This window comes from Lepidochelys kempii, chromosome 8, assembly GCF_965140265.1.
Source record: "Lepidochelys kempii isolate rLepKem1 chromosome 8, rLepKem1.hap2, whole genome shotgun sequence".
NCBI lineage: Eukaryota > Metazoa > Chordata > Testudines > Cheloniidae > Lepidochelys > Lepidochelys kempii.
The window spans coordinates 38,239,139-38,261,007 of NC_133263.1; the positions used below are offsets into that span (position 1 = coordinate 38,239,139).

General features: G+C 44.4%; 4 protein-coding genes across 11 annotated transcripts in view; all 4 read left to right on the forward strand.

The window, feature by feature from the left end:
• The window catches only part of LOC140915801 (protocadherin alpha-5-like), a 43,894-nt gene extending 22,721 nt beyond the window's left edge, over window positions 1–21,173 (forward strand). The window contains exon 2 of the mRNA XM_073356111.1: window positions 21,106–21,173. Coding sequence (XP_073212212.1) covers window positions 21,106–21,156 — 51 coding nt within the window. The 3' untranslated portion in view covers window positions 21,157–21,173. The remainder of the gene's footprint in view (window positions 1–21,105) is intronic.
• The window catches only part of LOC140915797 (protocadherin alpha-C2-like), a 323,023-nt gene that overhangs the window by 154,457 nt on the left and 146,697 nt on the right, over window positions 1–21,869 (forward strand). The gene's annotated exons all lie outside the window — the stretch shown is intronic.
• The window catches only part of LOC140915800 (protocadherin alpha-8-like), a 131,165-nt gene that overhangs the window by 42,509 nt on the left and 66,787 nt on the right, over window positions 1–21,869 (forward strand). The gene's annotated exons all lie outside the window — the stretch shown is intronic.
• Window positions 18,697–21,076, forward strand: PCDHAC1 (protocadherin alpha subfamily C, 1; the record flags this gene model as incomplete). The annotated part of the gene is made up of 1 exon (XM_073356109.1): window positions 18,697–21,076. A coding segment is annotated over exon 1 (2,094 nt), but the record flags the coding sequence as incomplete, so codon positions are not given.

Below are 21,869 nucleotides of genomic sequence, written 5' to 3' on the forward strand. Positions count from 1 at the left end.
TTGCCACGCTGGCCAAACAGGAAATGAGATTCAAAAGTTCGCGGTTCTTTTCCTGTCTACCTGGCCAGTGCATCTGAGTTGAGAGTGCTGTCCAGAGTGGTCAGAATGGAGCACTCTGGGATAGCTCCCGGAGGCCAATACCATCGAATTGTGTCCACAGTACCCCAAATTCGAGCTGGGAACGTCGATTTAAGCGCTAATCCACTTGTCAGGGGTGGAGTAAGGAAATCGATTTTAAGAGCCCTTTAAGTCGAAATAAAGGGCTTCACTGTGTGGACGGGTGCAGGTTTAAATCGATTTAACGTTGCTAAATTCGACCTAAAGTCCTAGTGTAGACCAGGGCTGAGTCTATTCATTATTTCACTTCTTAGCTGCCTCGATCTGGGAGATGCTTGCATACAGATTGCATACAGTGTGCTGGAAGACTCAGAAGCTGGATTCAATATCGTAGACACCAGAGATCGGGGACTGGATATTCCGCAAGTGGTATCCCGCAGAACACGGCTGGTGTCTGACTCAAGTAAGCATTATTTTGTTCTGAATGTAAGCAATGGGCTGATGAATAACCGCTAGGATCGAGAGCAGCTCTGTGAGTCGGAGAGCAGAGGTTGTATTAACCTAAAGCTGGTGATAGAGAGTCCCTTGGAACTGTATGGGGTAGACATAGAAATACTAGATAGAAACGTTCCTCTTAAATCATTAGTTTACACACCCCGGAGTTAGTAGCTGCGAGCTCTCTCGCTTTTTGCTAGGGGGGAGCGCTCGATCCTGACATCGGTACCAATTCTATCAGGAGTTACAAGTTCAGCCTCAGGGGCATTTTGGGGTAGACACGCAGAGCTCCAGCGATCACAGCAACTCAGGCTGGGGCTGGAGCAGCCCCTTGATCGCGAGCAGCAGCAAGAGCACCCGCTGGTTCTGACAGCTCTGGATGGTGGGAATCCCCCTCGTTTCGGGGACACCCACATCTCGGTTCCTGTGGTAGAGGCAATGGTAAGGCGCCTCAGTCTGAAGAGTCAGTGTACAGGACCTGGAGCCCCAGGGGTCACAGGTCGTCCAACGTCACACCACTGATTTAGACGAAGGTGCTAGCAGGGACGTGACCTATTCCTCCTCCAGCAAAGCCAAACGGGTCTTCTCCTTGGATGCTCAGAGTGGCGAGATCACACTGAAGGGAGCAGCACGTGAACCGTTTACGAACTGTACCATCAGGCCAAAGACAGCAAAACCTACGCGCTTTCCCATCCGGGACAAAGTCTGGAGCAGATCATTGCTATCAGTAACAACGCGCCCCAAGTGAAGGTGGCTTCGCTTTTCAGCCCTGTGCCTGAGGACGCTTTGCCTGGCACAGAGGTTGGTCACTGTTCGTTACAGAGGTTCGGGAGGGAAGGGGAAAGTTCATTGTCAGATTCCTCCGCATCTTCCGATCTCACGTGTCTTCCGTGGATCACTATTACTACCTGCTCACAGATTCACTACTGGACAGCGACATCCACTCGTCTGCTCTTGGCTCCGGTTCTTCTCTGTCTGCCACTGCCTCTACACTGCCACTTTCAGCGCTAACATTTTTGACTGTTCAGGGGTGTGAAGAAACATCCCCCTGAGCGACGAAAGTTTTAGCGCTGAAAAGTGCCAGTATAGACAGAGCTTTATTGCTGGGAGCCGCGCTCCTGGCGATAAAGCTACCACCGCTGGTTAGGAGTGTGTTTTTTTAATCGCCAGGAGAGCTCTTCCCCCGGCTATAAAGCGTGTCTATACTGTCCACATCACAATGCTGCCGCGGCCCCGCTGTAACGTGGGTAGTAGTGTAGACAACCTAGTTCAGGCCTCCGATGTCCGTGACAATGAGCTGGGCTTCCTGCAGCCATCCCACGTGGTGCATGCGGAGACCAGTGCTCCGGTATCTCCATCTGTCAAATGACTGCTTTGGATCCCGACACTGAGCAGAAGGGCCCGCTCACCTAGTCCATACGGGAGAGCCTGATTGAAGGACTCTCTGTTTTCAGGTACTTCGCCATTAATTCCGGAAGCGGAGTTATCTACACCCAAGCAATCTTCCACTCCGAGAAGTCAAAAGACATTTCCACTAGCGCCCAAGCTCAGGATGGAGACTCTCCACAGCTCTCTGGTGGTGGATCAGAATGACAACACACCTGAAATCCTGCACCTTTCTCCCCTCGCAGGATCCGTCATAGGGTATGTCTGTGCTTACAGCGTTTTTGTACTGTAAGTTTCACTGGTGAAAGTAAAGCTCTGGTTTGTGTACTCACTCAATTCCTCAGGCGTCAGAGAGCGTTTACACTACCAGCACTTTCATCGCCGATGAGAGCAGCGCTGTAGGGCAGCTATCCCACAATGCGGCTTTCTCTGGGGGCGGGGGAGGGCGCTGGTGGAAGGCACTCTGGGTCCCTGCTCAGTGCCCTGTGCTGCCCTACTTCATGTCTCAGGAGACCCATTAGTTCCTTGTTTCTTCATGGCTTTTTAAAAACATCCTGCTGTCTGGCGGCTTTCCCCGCCACATCTACAAACAAAGGGAAAGGGAGCTTCAAACTTCCTGGGGCTTACAGGGAGAGGGGCGGACGGAGATCCTGGCCAGAGTGATCGCTTTCGGAACTGTGGCATATCCTTCCGAGGCCAAAAGGAGTTTAGGCTGGAAGAAGTGTCTTCACTTTCACAGCAGCGCGAAAAGAACAGTGGTAAGAGCTATATGTCTCTCGTGAAGGTGGTTTTCTTTTTGCGATGAAAGTTCTGAGTTTCACCACAAAAAGTCATTAACAAGTGTAGATGCACCTGCGGTTTTAGCGCAAAAAAGAGACTTGGTGCGCTTTAAATGGTAAGTGTAGACATACCCATAGTGGAAATGGTGCCTCGAACCGCAGGTGTGGGCTAATGGCTACAAAAGTGGGGGAAGATGACAAAGATGCAGGAGAAAACTGCCTGGCTGTCTTTCCATCTGCTTTCCTCTGTCGACCCCAGCCTTTTCACTATTTCACCACAGTCCGGGGAAATGAGAACTAAGTGCATTATTAAAAAGACAAATGCAGCAAAGCAAAAACTCACTGTCTTTGTCAAAGACAATGGTGCCCCTTCCCTTTCCACATCAGTGACTGTTGGGATGTTGCTGATGGAGATTGTACCTCAGGCTCTCCTAAATTTTACTGATGACCAGCCTCTTTCAGGTTTAAATCTTTATTTAATAATGTCTTTGTGGGCCATTTCCTTTCTTTGATATTGATACTAATTGCTGTGAATTTGCACTCTTACAGAGAAATCCGATACCACAGCTGTCCTCTCTTCTGCTGTGTCTAGATATGACAGCTATATGGGACGTTTCCCCTGGCAAATTTTCCTAATTTATCAGAGGGCTCTGCAAACCCCTTACAAAGGTGTAATTACATGGTATTACTTAGTCCAATGCCTACAATGGATGGCTCCAAGGTTAATAGTGAAGAGATTAATGTTGATTTTTACCTCAAATGATATTTTAATGTGAATGACGATGCCCACACATACACACTTAACTATACACGAGGAGGTGATATCCACCTGATCTGCTATAGAGTCATGTGATAAGCTGCTTTTATTATACATCTTTGAATGCATCCCCCTCTGCTCACTAATCCATTTCTGCTGGACCTACTAATATTCCAACCATCCAATAAGCAAACTCTAAAAAAATCAGCATGCTAGAGAATATTTACTTCTTACATTCTCTCCAAATAAAATGAAAATGGCTGTCCCAATAATCAGAATGAATCATCAGAATTCATTTCTGCACTAGTGATAAATTTAAAATCTGGTAACTTGTGACTTAGCAGGTCTAGAAACTGAAGCTTTATATTATTCAGAATGTAAGAATGGCCACACTGGGTCACACCAAAGGTCCATCTAGCCCAGTATCCTGTCTTCTGACAGTTGCCAATGCCAGGCACTTCAGAGGGAATGAAAAGAACAGGTAATCATCAACTAATCCATCCCCTGTCAGTTACCCATGCCCAGCTTCTGGCAAACAGAGGCTAGGGAAACTATCCCTGCCCATCCTGGCTAACAGCCATTGATGGAACTGTCCTCCATGAATTTATCAAGTTCTTTTTTGAACCCTGTTATAGTTTTGGCCTTCACAACATCCTCTGGCAAAGAGTTCCACAGGTTGACCGTGCGTTATGTGAAGAAATACTTCCTTTTGTTTGTTTTAAACCTGCTGCCTATTAATTTCATTTGGTAACCCCCAGTTCAGGTGGTATGAGAAATGAATAAATAACACTTCCATCTTTACTTTCTCCACACCCGTCATGATTTTATAGACCTCTATCATATCCCCGCCTCTTAGTCCTCTCTTTTCCAAGCTGAGAAGTACCAGTCTTATTAATCTCTCTTCATATGGAAGGTGTTCCATACCCCTAATCATTTTTGTTGTCCTTTCCTGTAGTTTTCCAATTCCAATATATATTTTGGGATGGGGCGACCAGATCTGAAAGCAGTATTCAAGATGTGGGCATACCAGGGATTTATATAGAGGAAATATGATATTTTCTGTCTTATTTATCCGTTTCTTAATGATTCTCAACATTCTGTTAGCTTTTTTGACTGCTGCTGCACATTGAGTGGATCCTGGCTAATAGCCATTGATGGAACTATGCTCCATGAATTTATCATGTTCTTTTTTGAACCCTGTTATAGTCTTGGCCTTCAAAACATCCTCTGGCAAAGAGTTCCACAGGTTGACCGTGCGTTATGTGAAGAAATTTTCAGAGAACTATCCAGAATGACTCAAAGATCTCCCTCTTGAGTGATAACAGCTAATTTAGACCACATCATTTTATATGTATAGTTGGGATAATGTTACTTTGCATTTGTCAATATTGAATTTCATCCGCCATTTTGTTGCCCAGTCACCCAATTTTATGAGATCCCTTTGTAACTCTCCGCAGTGTACTTTGGACTTAACTATCTTGAGTAGTTCTATATCATCTGCAAATTTTGCCACCTCATTCTTTACCCCTTTTTCCAGATCAATTATGAATATGTTGAACAGTACTGGTCCCAGTACAGACCCCTGGGGGACATCACTATTTACCTCTCTCCTTTCTGAAAACAGAGCATTTATTCCTACCCGTTATTTCCTATCTTTTAACCAGTTAATGATCCATGAGAAGGCCTTCCCCCTTATCCCATGACAGCTTACTTTGGTGAGGGACCTTGTCAAAGGCTTTCTGAAAATCTAAGTACACTATATCCACTGGATCCCCCCCATTCAAAGAATTCTAGTAGATTGGTGAGGCATGATTTCCCTTTACAAAAACCATATTGACTCTTCCCCAACAAATCATGTTCATCCATGTGTCTAATAAGTGGGATTTAATTTCCTTTTTGTTAAGGATACCTTTTTGCCTCTAACTGTTTCTTTTACTTTGTTGTTTAGCCACAGTGGCACTTTCCCAATCCTCTTACTATGTGTTTTAATTTAAATGGAGCCTCTTTTATGTTGTCTTTAAAAAGTTTCCATGCATTTGCCGGGATTTCACTTTTGGCACTGTACCTTTTAATTTTTGTTTAACTAACTTCCTCATTTTTGTGTAGTTTCCTTTCTGAAATTAAATGCTACCATGGTGGGCTGCTGTGGTGTTTCCTCCCTTCCACACAGGGATGTTACATTGTATTGTGTTATGGTCACTATTACCAAACAGTTCACCTCTTGCACCAGATCCTGTGCTTAGGACTAAATCAAGAATTGCTTCTCCTCTTGTGGGTTCCAGGATTAGCTACTCCAATAAGTAGTCATTTAAGGTGTCAAGAAACTTATCTCTGCATCCCATCCTGAGGTGACATGTACCCAGTCAATATGGGGATAGTTGAAATCCCCCATTATTATTGAGTTTTTAAATTTTATAGCCTCTCTAATCTCTCTGAGTATTTCACAGTCACTATCACCATCCTAGTCAGGTGGTCGGAAGTATATCCATACTGCTATATTCTTATTATTCAAGCATGGAATTACTATCCATAGAGATTCTATGGTATGGTTTGGTTCATTTAAGATTTTTACTTATTTGACTCTTTGCTTTCTTTCACATATAGTGCTGCTCTCCCACCAGTATGATCTATTCTGTCCTTCCGATATATTTTTTACCCTGGTATTACTGTGTCCTATTGATTATCATCATTTTCTCCCGAGGACATTCTGCGCCAAAAAATTAAAAATTCTGCACCAAAAAATTAAAAATTATGCATGCAATATTTTAAAATTCTGCACGTTTTATTTGTCAATAAATAAATTTAGAGACTCCAGCATGGCAGTGGGGAGCACATGCCACTGGCTGCACAAGGGCGGCCGATCACCCTGCAGCCTTCCCCCTCCCCCCCGACATGGACTTGGTGGTGAGGCTGCACTTGACCCTGACACAGCACAAGACCTGGGCTTGCCCCAGAAACACCCTGGGGCCCTGCCTCTCCACACGAGGCACACCAGGTATGGGGCATGCAGGCTCAACGAGGCAGGAGCCAAGTGTGTGTGTGGTGGGAGTTTCAGTGTGGGGGGATCCAGGTTTGGGGTGAGAGGATTCTGTGTGGGACAATCTAGGTGCAGGCAGATCAGTGGGGGGGTCTAGGTGTGGGGGGATATGGATGCACAAAGGCTCATTGGGCGGGTTCCAGGTGCAGGGGCAATGGGACTCTTCAGGGGCTTCTGGGCGAAAGTGGTTGGGGCTCAGCAAAGAGGTTTGGGTGTGGAGGTCTTAATGGCAGGGGGGTTTGGGTGCTGGGGGAGTGGGGCTTGGTGGGGTGGGGGTCTGGGTGTGGCTAATTGGGGGTCAGTGGTATGGGGGATCTGGATGTGGGTGCTCAGGGTGGTGCAGGGGGATGGGGCTTGTCAGGGTGGCGGTTTGAGTGCAGGGAGATCAGTGGGGGGTAGTCTGGGTGCAGTGGTGTGGGTCCAGATGCAGGGGGCTCCAGCTACAGGGGTTGAGGTTCAGTAGGGTGGGGTTCAGATATGGAGGGTTGGGGGGTTCTGGGTGTACAGGATGAGACTTGGTGGGGGTGTCTGGGTATGGGAGGTCCAGATGCACAGGGGTTGGGCAGATGAGGGAGCAGCTCCCTGTACAGTGACCTCTCCCCCCGCAGCTGAGGAGTGATGGGGGCAGGAAGCAGGGGAGGATGCAGAGCTTCCTGCAGCTGAGGGAAGTTTCTGGGAGTGGGTCTGACATAGCCACAGCCACTCCTTGCAGGGGAAGAGGAAGTCCCATTCTCTCCTGTCTCCAGGACTAGCAGCTGATCCTGGCTCAGAGTAGGAGCCACTGGCTGGGGTGCCTGAAACAATGTACCTGCACAGGTAGGGAGTGGTGCGTGAATACTCTTGCAGTTTCCCTTTGCTTCACTGTCAGAAAGTCATTTTTCTGTGGGGAAGCAAAGAAATCTGAGGGGGACATTAATTCTGCGCATGCACAGTGGTGCAGAATTCCCAAGGAGTAATCATTCCACCAAGTTTCTGTGATGCCTATTCTATCAATATCCTCATTTAATATGAGGAACCCAAGTTCACCCATCTTATTATTCAGAAAATTGAATTGTTTGTTTTCCAATGGGACAGCAGGTGCTGGCAGCCCTGGAAGTGCTCAAGGTATTGGTCTTTCAAATAATGATGTGTTATGTCTAGAAAAATCTAATTTAAGTGTTTTTAGATATGTTTTAAATGTATCACTTGTATTTTTCCTTTCCCACTGAGCCCTGTAAAGTTGAAATCCTGGTACTAGGCCACATCATATATATGAAGCTTGTATATAACTTTTTACATCTCAGCCTGAAGAAATGCCTTTTTTAGGGCAAATGAGTTTAATGTTGGAGTGAGCCTGCCCTTGTCTAAACAGAGAGTTAGATATGTTTCTTGTCTTAGATAGGTATAGGCTGTCCATCTGTCTGACTGGCATAAGCATTTTAGTGAATGCTTCAAAATAGTATGTACGTGTCACAAACCCAGATTAAGAATAGCATAGAAAAGACAAATGATGTCTAGACAAAACACAGCACAATAAGTGGAGAAATGGAAGATTGTGAAGATTTGTTAACCAAACAATGAAAGCAGAAAGGATTTATTGAAGAAATGGGGAGGAAGGGAGGGAAAAGAAGGTCTTTGGTGCACAAGTAGTAGGAGACTGTTCAAAGCCTAGTGGCAGCATGAATGGTGGTGCAAAGAGTGTGAGGGAAATCAGTAGGAAAGGCAATTTGGGAAGTGTGCCGTGGAAAAGTTGGGGATAAAGAAAGAACATGGGGCAGATTATGTGGGGCTGGAAATAGGGATAAGGATCTTGAATTTGATTTACTATGAGGTAGGAAGATAATGAAGAGATGCAAGGACTGACATAGATGGAGAGCTGAAGATAAGGTAAGCAGTAGCATTTTGAAACAGAAATGCAAAGTAAGAGGTAAGGTTGTTGAAGAGGAAAAGGTTACATAAATCAAGGTGAAAAATTGCCAAGGCCTGAACAAGTGCTTTGCACGTGGGAATAGTGAGGGAAGGGAAGATATTGATGATATTAAATGGAAAGAAATGGCAAGAATTAGTGAGGGCCTGGAAAGGGGAGGAGAAGAGGAGGAGACTAAAAAATTGCCTTGAAGTTCTGAGTCTGGAAGATGGGGAGGTGTAACCGTGCCTTAGTGGGTCACAACTGAGAATGCCAAATTCAGGACAAACTGCTGAGAAATAGGACAAACACAGCCCAAAACTGGTGGTTATTCTTCTATAAGATAGACCAAACCAGCCACAAAAGTAAACTCCTGTTTTACCACACTGGCTAACAAGAAAACATAAAGGCAGTTCCCTCAGGCATTCCACTTCTTATATCACCACCAAAAACATTGGATTCAGAGATGAGTGGTTCTTTACAACCAGTCTCATCAAATAATAGGTTCTTCTGATCCCAAAGGACCAGCCACCCAGGTCAATATACAACTTAGATCTTACCCAAAGATCATGCTGATCCCAATCCCTTAGTATCTAAAATCTACAGGTTTATTTATAAAAAGAAAGAAAGAAAGAAAGAAGGAAAAAGGTGAGAGTTAAAATTGGTTAAAGGAATCAAATACATACAGTAATTGCAAAGTTCTTGGTTCAGGCTTGTAGCAGTAATGGAATAAACTGCTGGCTTAAGTCAAGTCTCTGGAGTACATCCACAGCTTGGATGGGTCATTCAGTCCTTTGTTCAGAGCTTCAGTTTGTAGCAAGGTTCCTCCAGAGGTAAGAAGCAAGATTAAAGACAAAATGGAAGTGTTTCCAGGGCCTTTTATATCCTCTGCCCTGCAGAGGGAAACCCATTGTTCTTAGTGTGGAAAATTACAGCAACAAGATGGAGTTTGAGTCACATAGGCAAGTCCCATGTCCATGCATTTCACCTAGTCATAGCAGGAAATTTCATTAAGTGTAGATAGGCATCTCCCATGGTCCATTGTCAGTTAAATGTTCTTTCAAATCCACTCAATTTGAATAGTCCCTCCATGATGTGCTGGCTAATTTGAACTTCAGGTACAGAGCCAATATTTATAACTTCAAATACAAAAATGATACTTGGTTACAGAAAGCATAATCGTAACCAGAAAATCAAAACCTTTTCATAGACATCTTACTCAACAAACTCTGTACAATATTTGCTGCAAATATATAACAGTGGTTGCAACAATAATCTATATGGTCATATTTTATTTAGATAATGTCAGAGAAGGATAATGGGTTTGTCAGTTTTGTAGTTTGAGACAGTGACATGAAATCCAAGAAAACATATTTGACTGACTGCTGGATATGCAAAACTGAATATGGAGGAGAGTGGTGATAGAGGAGTAGATTTCTGAATCATCCAGGGAATGCAATCGCTTCACAGGGAAGATTTAGGGCTTGATTCACCGTTATTTTACTCCTATTTTATACTAAAGTAATTAATTTACTTCAGTGCTGGAGTAACACAGTGGTGAATCCAGCCCTTAACATTTTAAAAGTTGTTAAACACTTGCAGTACTTCTGATTGTAATTTGAGGAAGGTAAAGGAGAACAGGTCCTCCGCCGCAAAGTTGCCACCTTCTTGCCTCTTAAAAATAAAGAACTAGTTTGTTTTGAAGCATGAAAAGTTTTACAATGAATTGCCCTTCTTCCAGAAATATTTTAATTCACTTATTTTATTTATAGGTATGAGGAAGTATTTGTGAAGATACTCTGCATGTCTCTCTACAGTATTAGAGAGATAAGGTGGATGAGGTAATATCTTTTATTGGACCAACTTCTGTTGGTGAAAGAGATGAGCTTTACATCTTACACAGAGCTCTTCTTCGGGTCCTGAAAGCTCAAAAGCTTGTGTCTCTCCCCAAGAGAAATTGGTTCTTGTCTCTCTAGTATCCTGGGACCAAGGTGGATACAACAACATCTGCAGAATATTGTAATTAGCTGTAGACATATAAATAGATTACTCCATTCTTGTTGGAATCAGTGTTCAACTTCATGATGAGCAGTGCAGCCTGGAGTATACATTTTCATGCATAACTCCATAAGATACGGTTATTTGCAGTATTTTCCTGAGGTACATTCTCTTTCAGGAAGTTACTAACAATTTTTAGATTAGTAAACTCAAAACAGCTAAAAGGGAAAAGAAACCAAAGTGATAAAATAGGGTGGCAATGAGGTGTGTAAAAGAAGACATTAAAAAATATAAAGAGAATGGGATGGAGGATTATCAGTAGAGTTAGACAGAGAAATAATAAAATTGAAGAACAAAAACGTTTTCAAATCAATTTTGGCCACTTTAAATTGGAAACGGAGAATTTAGGGAAGTGGTGCCTAAACTGTGGGGTGCACCCCCCTAGGGTGGCATGGAGGAATTCTGGGGGGAGGGTGGGAAGGGCCTGAGCCAGCCCCCACAGGAGGTGGGGAGAGAGCACCACGCAGCCCCACTTTGCCCTCAGTTCTGCTCTGGCCCCACCCACTCCTGTGGCCCTGGCCTCAGCCCCGGGCTTGGTGGCAGCTCCAATCCTCTCCTGGCCCTGGCTTTGGCCGCAGCCCAGCCTTGGCCCATGGCCCCAACCATGGTTCCACCCCCAGCCCTACTCCTGGCCCCAGATCTGCCCCCAGTCATGGCCTCAGCCCCTGGGTCTCAACCTGGCTGTGGCTCCAGGCCAAGCGTGGCCCCCGGGCCTAACCATGGTCCCCACTCCCAGCTACAGTGGTCCCAGCCCTGACCATGGCCCTGCTTCCAGCCCAGCTCCCGACCACAGTTGAGGGTTGGGAGGGTGGACAGGGGCAAGTGGGGGCATGCTGTCAAAATTTTGGGGACCACTGACTTTGAGAAAGGAAAAAAGAAACAGAAGGGTTGTTAAACATTACCTTATGTAGGGCTGGAAGGAATTTTATCCCAAATCAGGTTGGCAGTGACCTTGATTTTTTTGCACTTTGCTCTACGAGTGTGGTTGTGGGTCACTTGCCAGGATTATCTGGGTATATCTCATTTAATTATTTCCCTGCTGTTGCAGGGGCCTTGAGCACTGGTGCACCTTGGTCCATTCTGTTCTTTGCCTGTTGCTCATAATAGTCTAGTCTCCTGTGGGTCTCATTTACTTTGGTCTTATTTCCCTTGTTGAGTTTAGTATGCCAGAGGTGATGGTGGTCTGTGAGATACAGGAGGTCAGACTAGATGAACTTCTAGTGGTATTCTATGTCTCTAAGTAAGCATTTCATATCCATCTTCAGATCAGTGAGAAAGCAGGGATAAGTTTTCCAAAAGGGAGATAGCACATGTGATATAAACAGCTATTAAAAGGTTGCTAAACTAAGGGCAGGGCTACACTACAGCAGTACTACTGTATAACTTCATGGCTCAGGGGTGTGAAAAATCCACACTCCTGTGCCTCCTAGTTATGCCGACATAAGCGCAAGTGTAAACAGTGCTATGTGGGCAGAGAGCTTCTCCCATCCACGTAGCTACGGCCTCTGATGGAGGTGGATTAACTGTCAGCTGGAGAGCTCTCTCACCTCTCCTAGACTAGAGTGTCTTCATTAAAACTGGTACAGCACTGCAGCTACAGCAGTGTAGCTACATTGTTGAAGCTGTACCGGATGCAGAGTTTTAAGTGTAGACCCGTTCCGGGTCAAAGTTGCACATATCCCTTAGTGTTGAGGAAAGCAAGCAAGTAAATTAGTGATTTTTTTCAAAACCTAATGTATTTTCAATAATGTATTTAAAAGGTGTTTAAAGACTGGAGTGTAGCAAACACAGCTACTTTACAGTATTTTATTAAATGCTTAGGACATTTGAATTAGGTCCAATGGTCAGGGCTGAGGACCCCAAACCCCTAGGTTCCCTTTTGAACTCTATCACCAGTTCATTACAGGTGATTACTCCCCTGTGCGTCTCAGCTATAGGTATGTTTAGGTTACTAATACACATCTTCACAAGGATCTTCTAAGGATTAATTAATTTGTCTTTGCACATCATTGTGGGCTGATTGTAAGTCAAGTGAAATCAGTGGGAGTCTTTCCATTTATTCCAATGGGCTTTGGGTCAGGCCTTTTGAAATTATTGGGTGAAAGATGTTATAAGAAGTGCAAAGTATTAGTAAGAGGAAAGACAAACCAGGAACTAATTGAGCAATAATTTTTTTTCAGACATTGTGGGGAAATTCTTCAACACTTGGAAGCGGTCAAGTTTGGATACTGACTCAGGGTCTGTGTGTTCTGGTAAGGATTAGGTAGGAACTCATCCCATTTATGGGAAACTAGAAGTCAAGTTAAGTAGTGTGCTCTGAATAAGTAAGTAATACATAAATTAAATTAAATAAAAATACAGCATACTGATTAGGAACCTGATTTGTGGGTTATTCTAGAAAAAGGTAAAAAATAAAATCTATTATTCCCAGGTACAGAGGCATCGAAAGGGCTAACAATATATATATATATATATATATATATTGTAATATCAGCACAACATATTGAAGAAAATATACAAGATACACAATTTCACATCCAAACTCACTTAGTGTTTGTGTGTGTAATTAAGGTATTTGTTACAGTTATTTTGTATGAAACATTTGCTATACAGTGGTCATTATAGGATAAAAAAGAATATCATTGCCTTAGAGGTGGTGTGGAAGAGAGTGAGGAAGCTGATGTCAAATCTGAGATTGTTTATAATTATTAAGGCAATATTAAGGATATGGTCTAATTACAAAAGTATAGATATCATTGCATAACAGATTTTCAAATGTATTAAAGGGGTGGATAAAATCAAGAGAAGGTATTGTTTTACACGGGTGACATCAAGAGACAGCTAGATATATTTATTTTTAATATTTTACATAGGGAATTTTAGTGTAAATTAAGTATCATATAGACAGCTCAAAGGACTTAAATCTTTTTACCACAGATCAGGTAGACTATGGAAGCAAAACTGTAAGACTCCGCACACTATCCAGCCGTGTTCTTTAAATATAATTTTCCTCCCCGTTTACAGTTAAAGAGGGGAGATCGGTCCTTCTCCTTTCAGACCTTGGCTTTTCTGCTGATACTGACAAATCGTGCTAGTGGTGGGGAATTTGTTTATTTGAACACCTGTCAACTGCGGACTGGGTTGGGAGGAGGAATGATTTCACACAAGCCTCTGAATAATCAGATGGTAACAACTTTTGTTTTTAGTTAGGTGGTTGAAAGGCACATCGTCTTCAGAAATGTGGGGGTGGGAAATCAGAAGGGGGAGAGATTAAAATACAGTTTCAACAGGCAGGTATTTTAGGTCAGGCAGGCTTTACTAGTTGCCAGAGATTTTTTACTTTCTTCTTTGTTGATAGCGCTTCATTGTATTCCAGTGAATGTGGATTCATTGCGACACGTGGGCTCACGTTGAAAGCCGTCTCTGGCTGTCACTGTTTATTTATTTTTGTAAAGTCTGCTCTGTTTGGTTGGAATGTTTTTTCTACTTGTGCTGTGGAATTAGCTGCTGTATAAAATAAATGGCTGGAAAGGGCATGGGTAAGACTGCATAGAAAGAGTGCATAGAAAGCGTTAAAATTTGACCTTACAGCATATTTGTCGACTCTTGCTTTTGATTGATTATTGTAATTAAAATCCTGGTGTGAAGATAGCTAGAAATGCAAGAGAGAGGTAGATTGCCTAAAGTCAGACGATATAAATAGCTGTGAAAAGTGGATGTCCTCTGTACTGTTTAATAGATATAATTGGATGAAGGTCTTCTGAAGTGAATATGCTATAAATTATGTTCCAAGATCCTCTTGCAAAGTAACACGAATAACGTAATATTGATTGTTTATTACAAGACAAATATTTAAAATAAAAATTGAACCTTGATTATATTTTTCCATTTGACATTTCTGCATAACTAGCTCATTAGGTCACATTTTAATCATATTCCTTTTCTCTGATCAAGCAAAAAGGGTGATAAATACTAATCGTATCGCTGCAATTTCCTTCATTTCGCTTTCATTCAGGAAATCTCAGGCCCACGTCTTTTTCTTTTAATGTGATTTTAGCCTGACTGGGTACCTGGGAAAGTACCGCTTCTAAATTATAGCATGCATTTCTCCCTTTAGAAGCAACATCAAAGAATGTAAGTTGTCTTTTCCATTTTTAAAGGCTGTGAGGTTTCACAGATGCACCCGGCTGAACCGAATTAAAGAAATGGTACACCACTCTGATCCAATAGGGGGCGCCTCTTCGGCCTCTGTGTCTTTGAGGGGACATGTCTCCTACTGGCAGAGTTTCTGTGTGTCGCTGTCCGCTGATACGATGCGATAGTTCTCAGGGATCTGTCCGGCTGCTCTGCAGCTGCAGCGCTCAGGGACAGTCACATAAGAGTGTTGCCTCCTGTATCTTTATTGGCCTTTTCAGCGAGCCCTTTACGCACCCCAGTGCGGCAGTTCTGCCTGATTTCCCCTTGTTGCGGGTTTGCCGAGATATTGAGGGGCCGGCTTTCATGTGTTCCTGAAGCATTCGAGCTGCGATCCGTTTCGGGCAATTTTTCTAAGGATTTAGGGATTGCAGATTCTGGGACCTCCACCTCTCCAGCATGAGCCGGAGCTGTTCACATCTGATTTCAGACGCGGGACCATAGACCAAGAAGCCACATGTGACTCCAAACTAAACTGCTTTTTGCACTCGAAAGCGGTGATGGAAAATCCCCTACACGTTCTGTCCATTCAAATCGAAGTGACCCAGATAAACAAGTCCCGATTTCCCACGCAGACAATTCAAGTCTATTACCTAGGTTGCTTGCGACTCCAGGGCCGCGTGTCACTCGAGAGTGAACAGAGGATCCTGGCAGCAATTCTCTGACAACCTAACGTCTCCATTAAAACGAGTTCTTCGTATTAGATCTGCAGCCCCGAAGCGGTGTCAAGTGCTTTCTCTTTTTAGGATTGGTAAAGCCTCTGGACCATAGAAAGCAGCTAATATACCAGCTAAACACCTTTGCAAAAGATGGAGGCTCCCAGATAATCTGGACTGTTACTGTTTTGGGTGCTGGTGACAACACCTAGGTGTTCAGCCAGTGTGTGGATCGGGTTACTGTCGGGGCAGCGTTTCTGAAGGCATTTCACTATCCTCGGCCACAGCAGTTGCCTTATGTCGGACCCTTGGGGGGAATGGTGTAGTGCGTCGGCAGGCAGGAGCACAGGATTCAGTCACCCAGGTCTGAATCCAACCAGTGCGCAGATTAGGAGGAGACGCACGGAAGCTTCTGACCGCCTGCATCTTTATACGATGTTCACATCCGCTCTAACGGGGTGCATGTCAGCGAGGTCCGGGCATTGCAGTGTCAGTAAGAGATAACTGAGGGGAACTGCAGCTCTCCGCAAATCGTCCTCGCCTGTCTTTTCAGCCCAGTGCCTACAACGGAGCGCCGGGGAGAAAGGTGCCTTTAATTACTGTGATGGACAAAGATTCGGGAGTCAAGGAGAGAGTTTGCTGGCGGATTCCAGGCGTCTTTGGGAACAGAAAGGCCTGTGAAGAACTGTCACTGTAGGTACGGATGTGGTTCTGGGCCGTGAGACAGTGTCCGAGTATTAGCATCACTGTTCAGGGACTGGATGGGCGTCCCGCCAGTGCTAACAAAATCCACCCTGGGAGTTGTCTGTCTCTCTTGGACAATAGAGGCGCGGGTCTCTGCCTCTCCTGAAGTGTCCTTTCTCTCCCAGAGTCGCTATTCCAGGCTGAGTATCTTCAGGTTTCCCAAGTCCAAGTTAAAGCCCACAGCCACGGCAATACTCCCTTCCTAGGAACCGGACACCTGATAGCTCTGGCCCTGGTGCGCACAGACAGGTTACCTGGTGTTCCTAACTATGGCACTCAATGGACTCTCAGCCAGATGTTTGAGAGAGTTATGATTTGTTACAGCCAACTGAGCCCAGTTCTGCGCCTCTTTCCTCTGACTTCAGAGCACCCAGGACGGCCACCGGTAATGGCGAAACAGCTCTCTCAGTCACTCTCACTATTGTCTTGTTCATCCCTGACTCAAGTCCTTCTGGATTTTAGTGAGGTGGCAGGAAATCAAGTAAGTGCTGCAGTCAGTCTCAGCTTCTGTTTACTCAGCAACATGGTTTCCATTTCCGGGTTGGTTTTGTGTTTTTCAGTCCTACCTGCACCAAAGCGCCGCTCTCAGAAGGAAAGCCTTGTACAGAAGTGTCTTACTTAGGACTCTGGTGTCTGTAAAGACTTCATCGGTCCCCTTTCAAAATATTATTTACCACCCGAATTCCCGGAGGGAAGAAGAAGTGACGTTTTCTCGGATGTCGGTGGCTTTATGGCCTATTTGGAATCCATTCTCCGTACGTTGTATTTCTAACCTCGCAGAACTTTAATGCAACGTTAATGGTAAATAGCACTTTCAAGTTTATATCTAGAAAAGAACCCAGTGAATGAAACTGAGGCAAGAGATTACATTAAGTAGTGAACATCAGAGTTACACTTTGGCTAAAATATTATTTTATCGTCAGCTTTTCTGTTGTGAAGACAGTTTCACTCTTAACGAAGAGAAATACTTTTGGTAACGATCAGTTGAACATTTAATATTGCTCTTTATTTGGACTAGTTCGATTACATTGCTGCTGTTTTCAGTTAACAGAGATGATTAGTTTTAGGTTTCCAGTGTAAGCAGCAGATTGTGAGCCCTTTCGTTACTCATGCTGGTGAGGAGTTACTCACTCGAGTAGTCCCATTAACTTTAGCAGAGCTACTGGTGTGAGGAAGAGTTCACCAATGTGAGCAAGGAGTTCATAGGCTGAGTCGTATGGATTGATGTCAAAGTAGTCATAGCCATGGGAGCTCTTCAAGTCATCCCTGCTAAATACCTCAAGACTGAGTCATTGGATCCAAAAGCAGCAGGTTTTCCATAACGTCAACTCTCAAAACAAAAACAAAATGTAAAAATGTCACTGATGACATCGTTGATGTCGAAGTCCTGGGGAGCGAGGGTTTTTCCTTTAGCCCGGGGAGTTAAACTGGCAGCCCAGTCTCATAAAGTATTGCAGAATTTCTGCTGTCCCCTCGCAGGCAAATAATCTGAGACAGCGATCCTAGTCTTGCTAAGGGTGATCTCCCTCACACCCCTCCTTGTATCCAGACCCCACTCTGTGTTCTTAGAACCCGATGTCTTTCTGGCTCTACCACTGGACCAACATCCTAAGGAAAGCATGTGGGTGGGTAACTTCTTCATATGCTTTCGGAGTAATAAATACTTTGTGCCACCCGCGACTCGGTTTTAATCACTCTCTCCCTTTATTTACAGAACAAAGAGCAAAATCCTTGAAATCTGTAACACTTCTAATAAACATACAAGCAAGTATTGACGGGGCATCTACTCTCCGGTTAAGTGAAGCAGATCCTAGTACGAACAGCAAGAGGTGTTTCAGAGTAGCAGTCCTGTTAGTCTATATTTGTAAAAAGAAAAGGAGTACTTGTGGCACCTTAGAGACTAACAAATTTATCTGAGCATAAGCTTTAGTGAGCTACAGCTCACTTCATTGGAAGTGTGAGCAGAGGTGTGCAGCTAGAAATTCAGGGCCTGATCCTGCGTCTGTTGAAGTCAGTGGGAGTTTTGCCATTGATTTCAGTTGTCATAGGATCAGAATCTTAGTGCGGTGATCATTCTCCTTTCGCGGGAATAATCCAAGTTCATTTACATTAGTAAGTGAGCTCAGAAGCAAGCAAAAAGCAGGGGGAAGGGGGGCTCATAATAAAACCACTCCACTAAATTAGATAGAAACAAAGATAACTTTTACGTTCTTCAAATGGCATCTTAAGAACCAGAAGAATTTTATGCTAAGCCAGGAGTTTGCTAGAGCAGTGGTGAGCTCTGTTAAATGAGAGCTGTTACTTTCCTCTCACACGTCACTTCTACACCCAGATGTACTGACAGCATGGCTTGGGCGTTTTCCCTTGCTAATGCTGGCTGTTATGTTGCAGATGTGTACGGAATCGGCAGGATCTCAGGCAGGGAGAATTTTCCGCATCTTTTCCGAGTTTGTCATTCATGGAAATATATCCAGGTTTCAAAAACAGATCCAAAAGGTTCTCTGAGGGCATTTAGAAGGGTACGATCTATTTATTCTGTAACATTTTAACACTTTTCTTTAATCCAGTGCTGTGGCGAAGACTGTTCTTCACTAGCTGGCATGACGTCTGTTAGACCTCTAAGTGGCGCTGTCCACCAGTAAGGTACCCAACGGTAATAGAAGATCTTTTCCATCCACATGATCACATATAGCAAAGCCAGCTGCAATATAAAAGAGCTGGCGGTGGCTGGCTCAGCAGCAGATAACCCGGTGATTTCAGGGAGCATAAGGAAGAGCATATGCTCTTTCCCCACGTTTTATAAAACTGTTTTGTGGGTTTTTTAAAAATTATTTTACCATTTTGCTTTGGTATGGTAACTTCAGCTCTTTGCTGAGATATTGGATTATGTTACTGTTGAAACGGTCTGCAGGGAGCTGAGCCACGGAAGGAAGAATGCGGGTCCATTTAATGGTGTTCTTCCTTATTTCCTACACCGTGAATGGGCAAATAGAGTATTCCATCTCCGAAGAAACTGAACGTGGTGTGTCTGTTGGGAATATAGCAAAGGATTTAGGAATAGATGCAACTACACTTTCACTCCGGAAATTTCGCATGATCACCAGTTCAAGTAAGCAATATTTTAATTTGGATGTAAACACGGGGGCTTTGTCAGTTAATGAGCCCATAGACAGAGAGCAGGTTTGTGAATTAAAAACTACTTGTTTTCTGAATTACGAACTTGTGCTAGAAAGCCCTCTAGAGCTTTATAAAATGGAATTTAAAATACTAGACATAAATGACAACTTCCCCACGTTCCCTTTAAATGAATATCACTTAAATGTAGCAGAGTTTTTATCTCCTGGGGCTCGGTTTACACTCCCCAATGCCCAAGACTTTGATGAAGGCACCAACAGTGTCCAGACCTATTATCTGAGCCCTCTCGAACACTTCCGTCTGGAAATGCAAACACGCGGGGATGGGAGTAAGTACCCCGAACTGGTGCTGGAGAAGCCCTTAGACAGGGAGCAGCAATCCACCCACAGACTTGTAATTACAGCCAAAGATGGTGGGAATCCCGAGAGGTCCGGTGACGCCCAAGTCATTGTGACTGTTCTTGATACCAATGACAACGCTCCAGCATTTGAACATTCGCTCTACAGGGCAAGTATCTTGGAAAACTCCCCCAACGGCACGTTGGTAACCAAAGTACATGCCACTGACTTAGACGAAGGTCAAAATGGAGAGATCAGATACTCCTTTAGCAATAGCACTTCTGCTGATTTACAGAGACTGTTTCTAATCCACCCTCAGACCGGGGAGGTAAAAGTGAATGGCATTCTAGATGTTCAGAGATCTGTTCTAGAGATGTTCATTGAGGCGACGGATAATGGTGCGTTTGGAATGTCCAGTACAGCTAAATTGCTGGTGGAGGTCATTGATGTAAATAATAATGCCCCAGAGGTTACAATCACCTCTCTTTCCAGTCCCATCCCCGAAGACGCCGCGCCCGGCACTGTGATAGCTCTTTTGAGTGTTCTGGATAAAGACCCTGGCGAGAACGGGAAGGTAACTTGCCAGATCCCCGCTAACATTCCCTTCCAACTAAAACCCTCTTTCGACAATTACTATAGTTTGGTTACTGTTGGGCTTCTGGACCGAGAATTGGTCAATGAATATAACATCACCATCACCGCCACAGACCTTGGTTCCCCGCCAATCGTCACTCAAAAGACTGTATTGGTGCAAATCTCCGACGTGAACGATAACCCTCCCAAGTTCGCCAGACAGTCCTGTGACATCTCTGTGACGGAGAACAATCATCCTGGAGCATCTTTGTTACAGGTGTCAGCATCTGACCTCGACATTAGCGGGAATGGTCAGGTCTCTTATGCGCTCAGGGACATCGACATTGCAGGTAGCTCCTTGTCCAGTTTTTTATCCCTTAACTCAGAGAATGGAAACATCTATGCAAAAAGCACCTTTGACTATGAACAACTCAGAAGTTTTCATTTTCAAGTGGTAGCCAAGGACAACGGGTCCCCGGCCCTGAGTGCGGCCTTAACTGTGAATATATTCATAGCGGATCAGAACGACAACGCCCCGGTCATCCTATACCCTGGGGCCAGGAACGGCTCGGTCGCGGTGGAAATAGTCCCTAGGTTAGCCGATGCCGGTTACCTCGTGACTAAAGTGGTGGCGGATGATGCGGACAGCGGGCAGAACGCGTGGCTTTCCTACCATCTGCAGCAATCTTCCGACTCCAGCCTATTCAGGGTTTTGCCCAATACAGGAGAACTCAGGACTACTCGCTCCATGAGGTCCACAGATTCCATCAAACACAAAGTGATCATTCTAGTGAAGGACAATGGGGAGCCGTCCCTCTCCTCCACGGTAGCCCTGGGCATCCTGCTGGCTGACTCCCTTCCTCAGGCCCTCCCAGACTTCGATGACGGGATGGAGGGACAAGAGCAGCTCACTAGCCTGAACCTTTACTTGATCATCTCGCTCGCTTCCATTTCCTTTGTGTTCCTTGGGTTTGTACTCTTCCTTCTTCTCACAAGGTTTTTCCATTGCAGAACGAACCTCTCCCGCAGCGGCTGCTGTTCAGGGTGCTGCCCAGTGGATGAGCACGACAAGTATCGCTTCAACGTGCGCATGCTCCCAAGATCTCATTTCACGCCCGGCATGGTGGAGGTCTCAGGAGTGGGAAAACTGACCCACACCTATTTGTACAGGGCTTCTGTGGGTGTTGGGCCTAGCAACAAGAATTTACTAGTGAATGGAGACGCTGGAAGTCTTTCCAATGGCGCAGGATTACAAGTGCCCACGGCCTGTGTTCAAGTCCGGAAGGTGAAGAGCGATCACTTTAATGCTATTCTAGTGGTAAGTAGTTTTTGTTTAAATTATCCCCACTTAACCTAAATGTACGTGGACTGTTTGGTTTTAAATTTACTTACCCAGCGGTTCCAGTGCTAATCCTGTACAAAAGAGAAGCTTAAAAAGGGAAATGATTTAATCACAGGATAGCAGATGCCGTTATGTTAAGAAGAGCAAAATGAAATCTCCTAAATATAATTCTAATTAGGATCTCCTAATTCTGTTTTAAACCGAAGAACTATACGAGAAAAAAAATACCTTCGAATGTAGCATGGACACGGTATGCCATATAAAGTCAGATGGTGCTCAGGCTGAGGGAACTCTGTACTCTATGTACAAGTTCACCAAACAACAATTAGATGGAAAGAGGTTGTGAAATAAGTGAAAAGTAAATTGACTTGAGTTCAAATATCTAGAGCATGAGAACAAACAAACAAAAAATCCAGAAAAGAGAGATGCTACT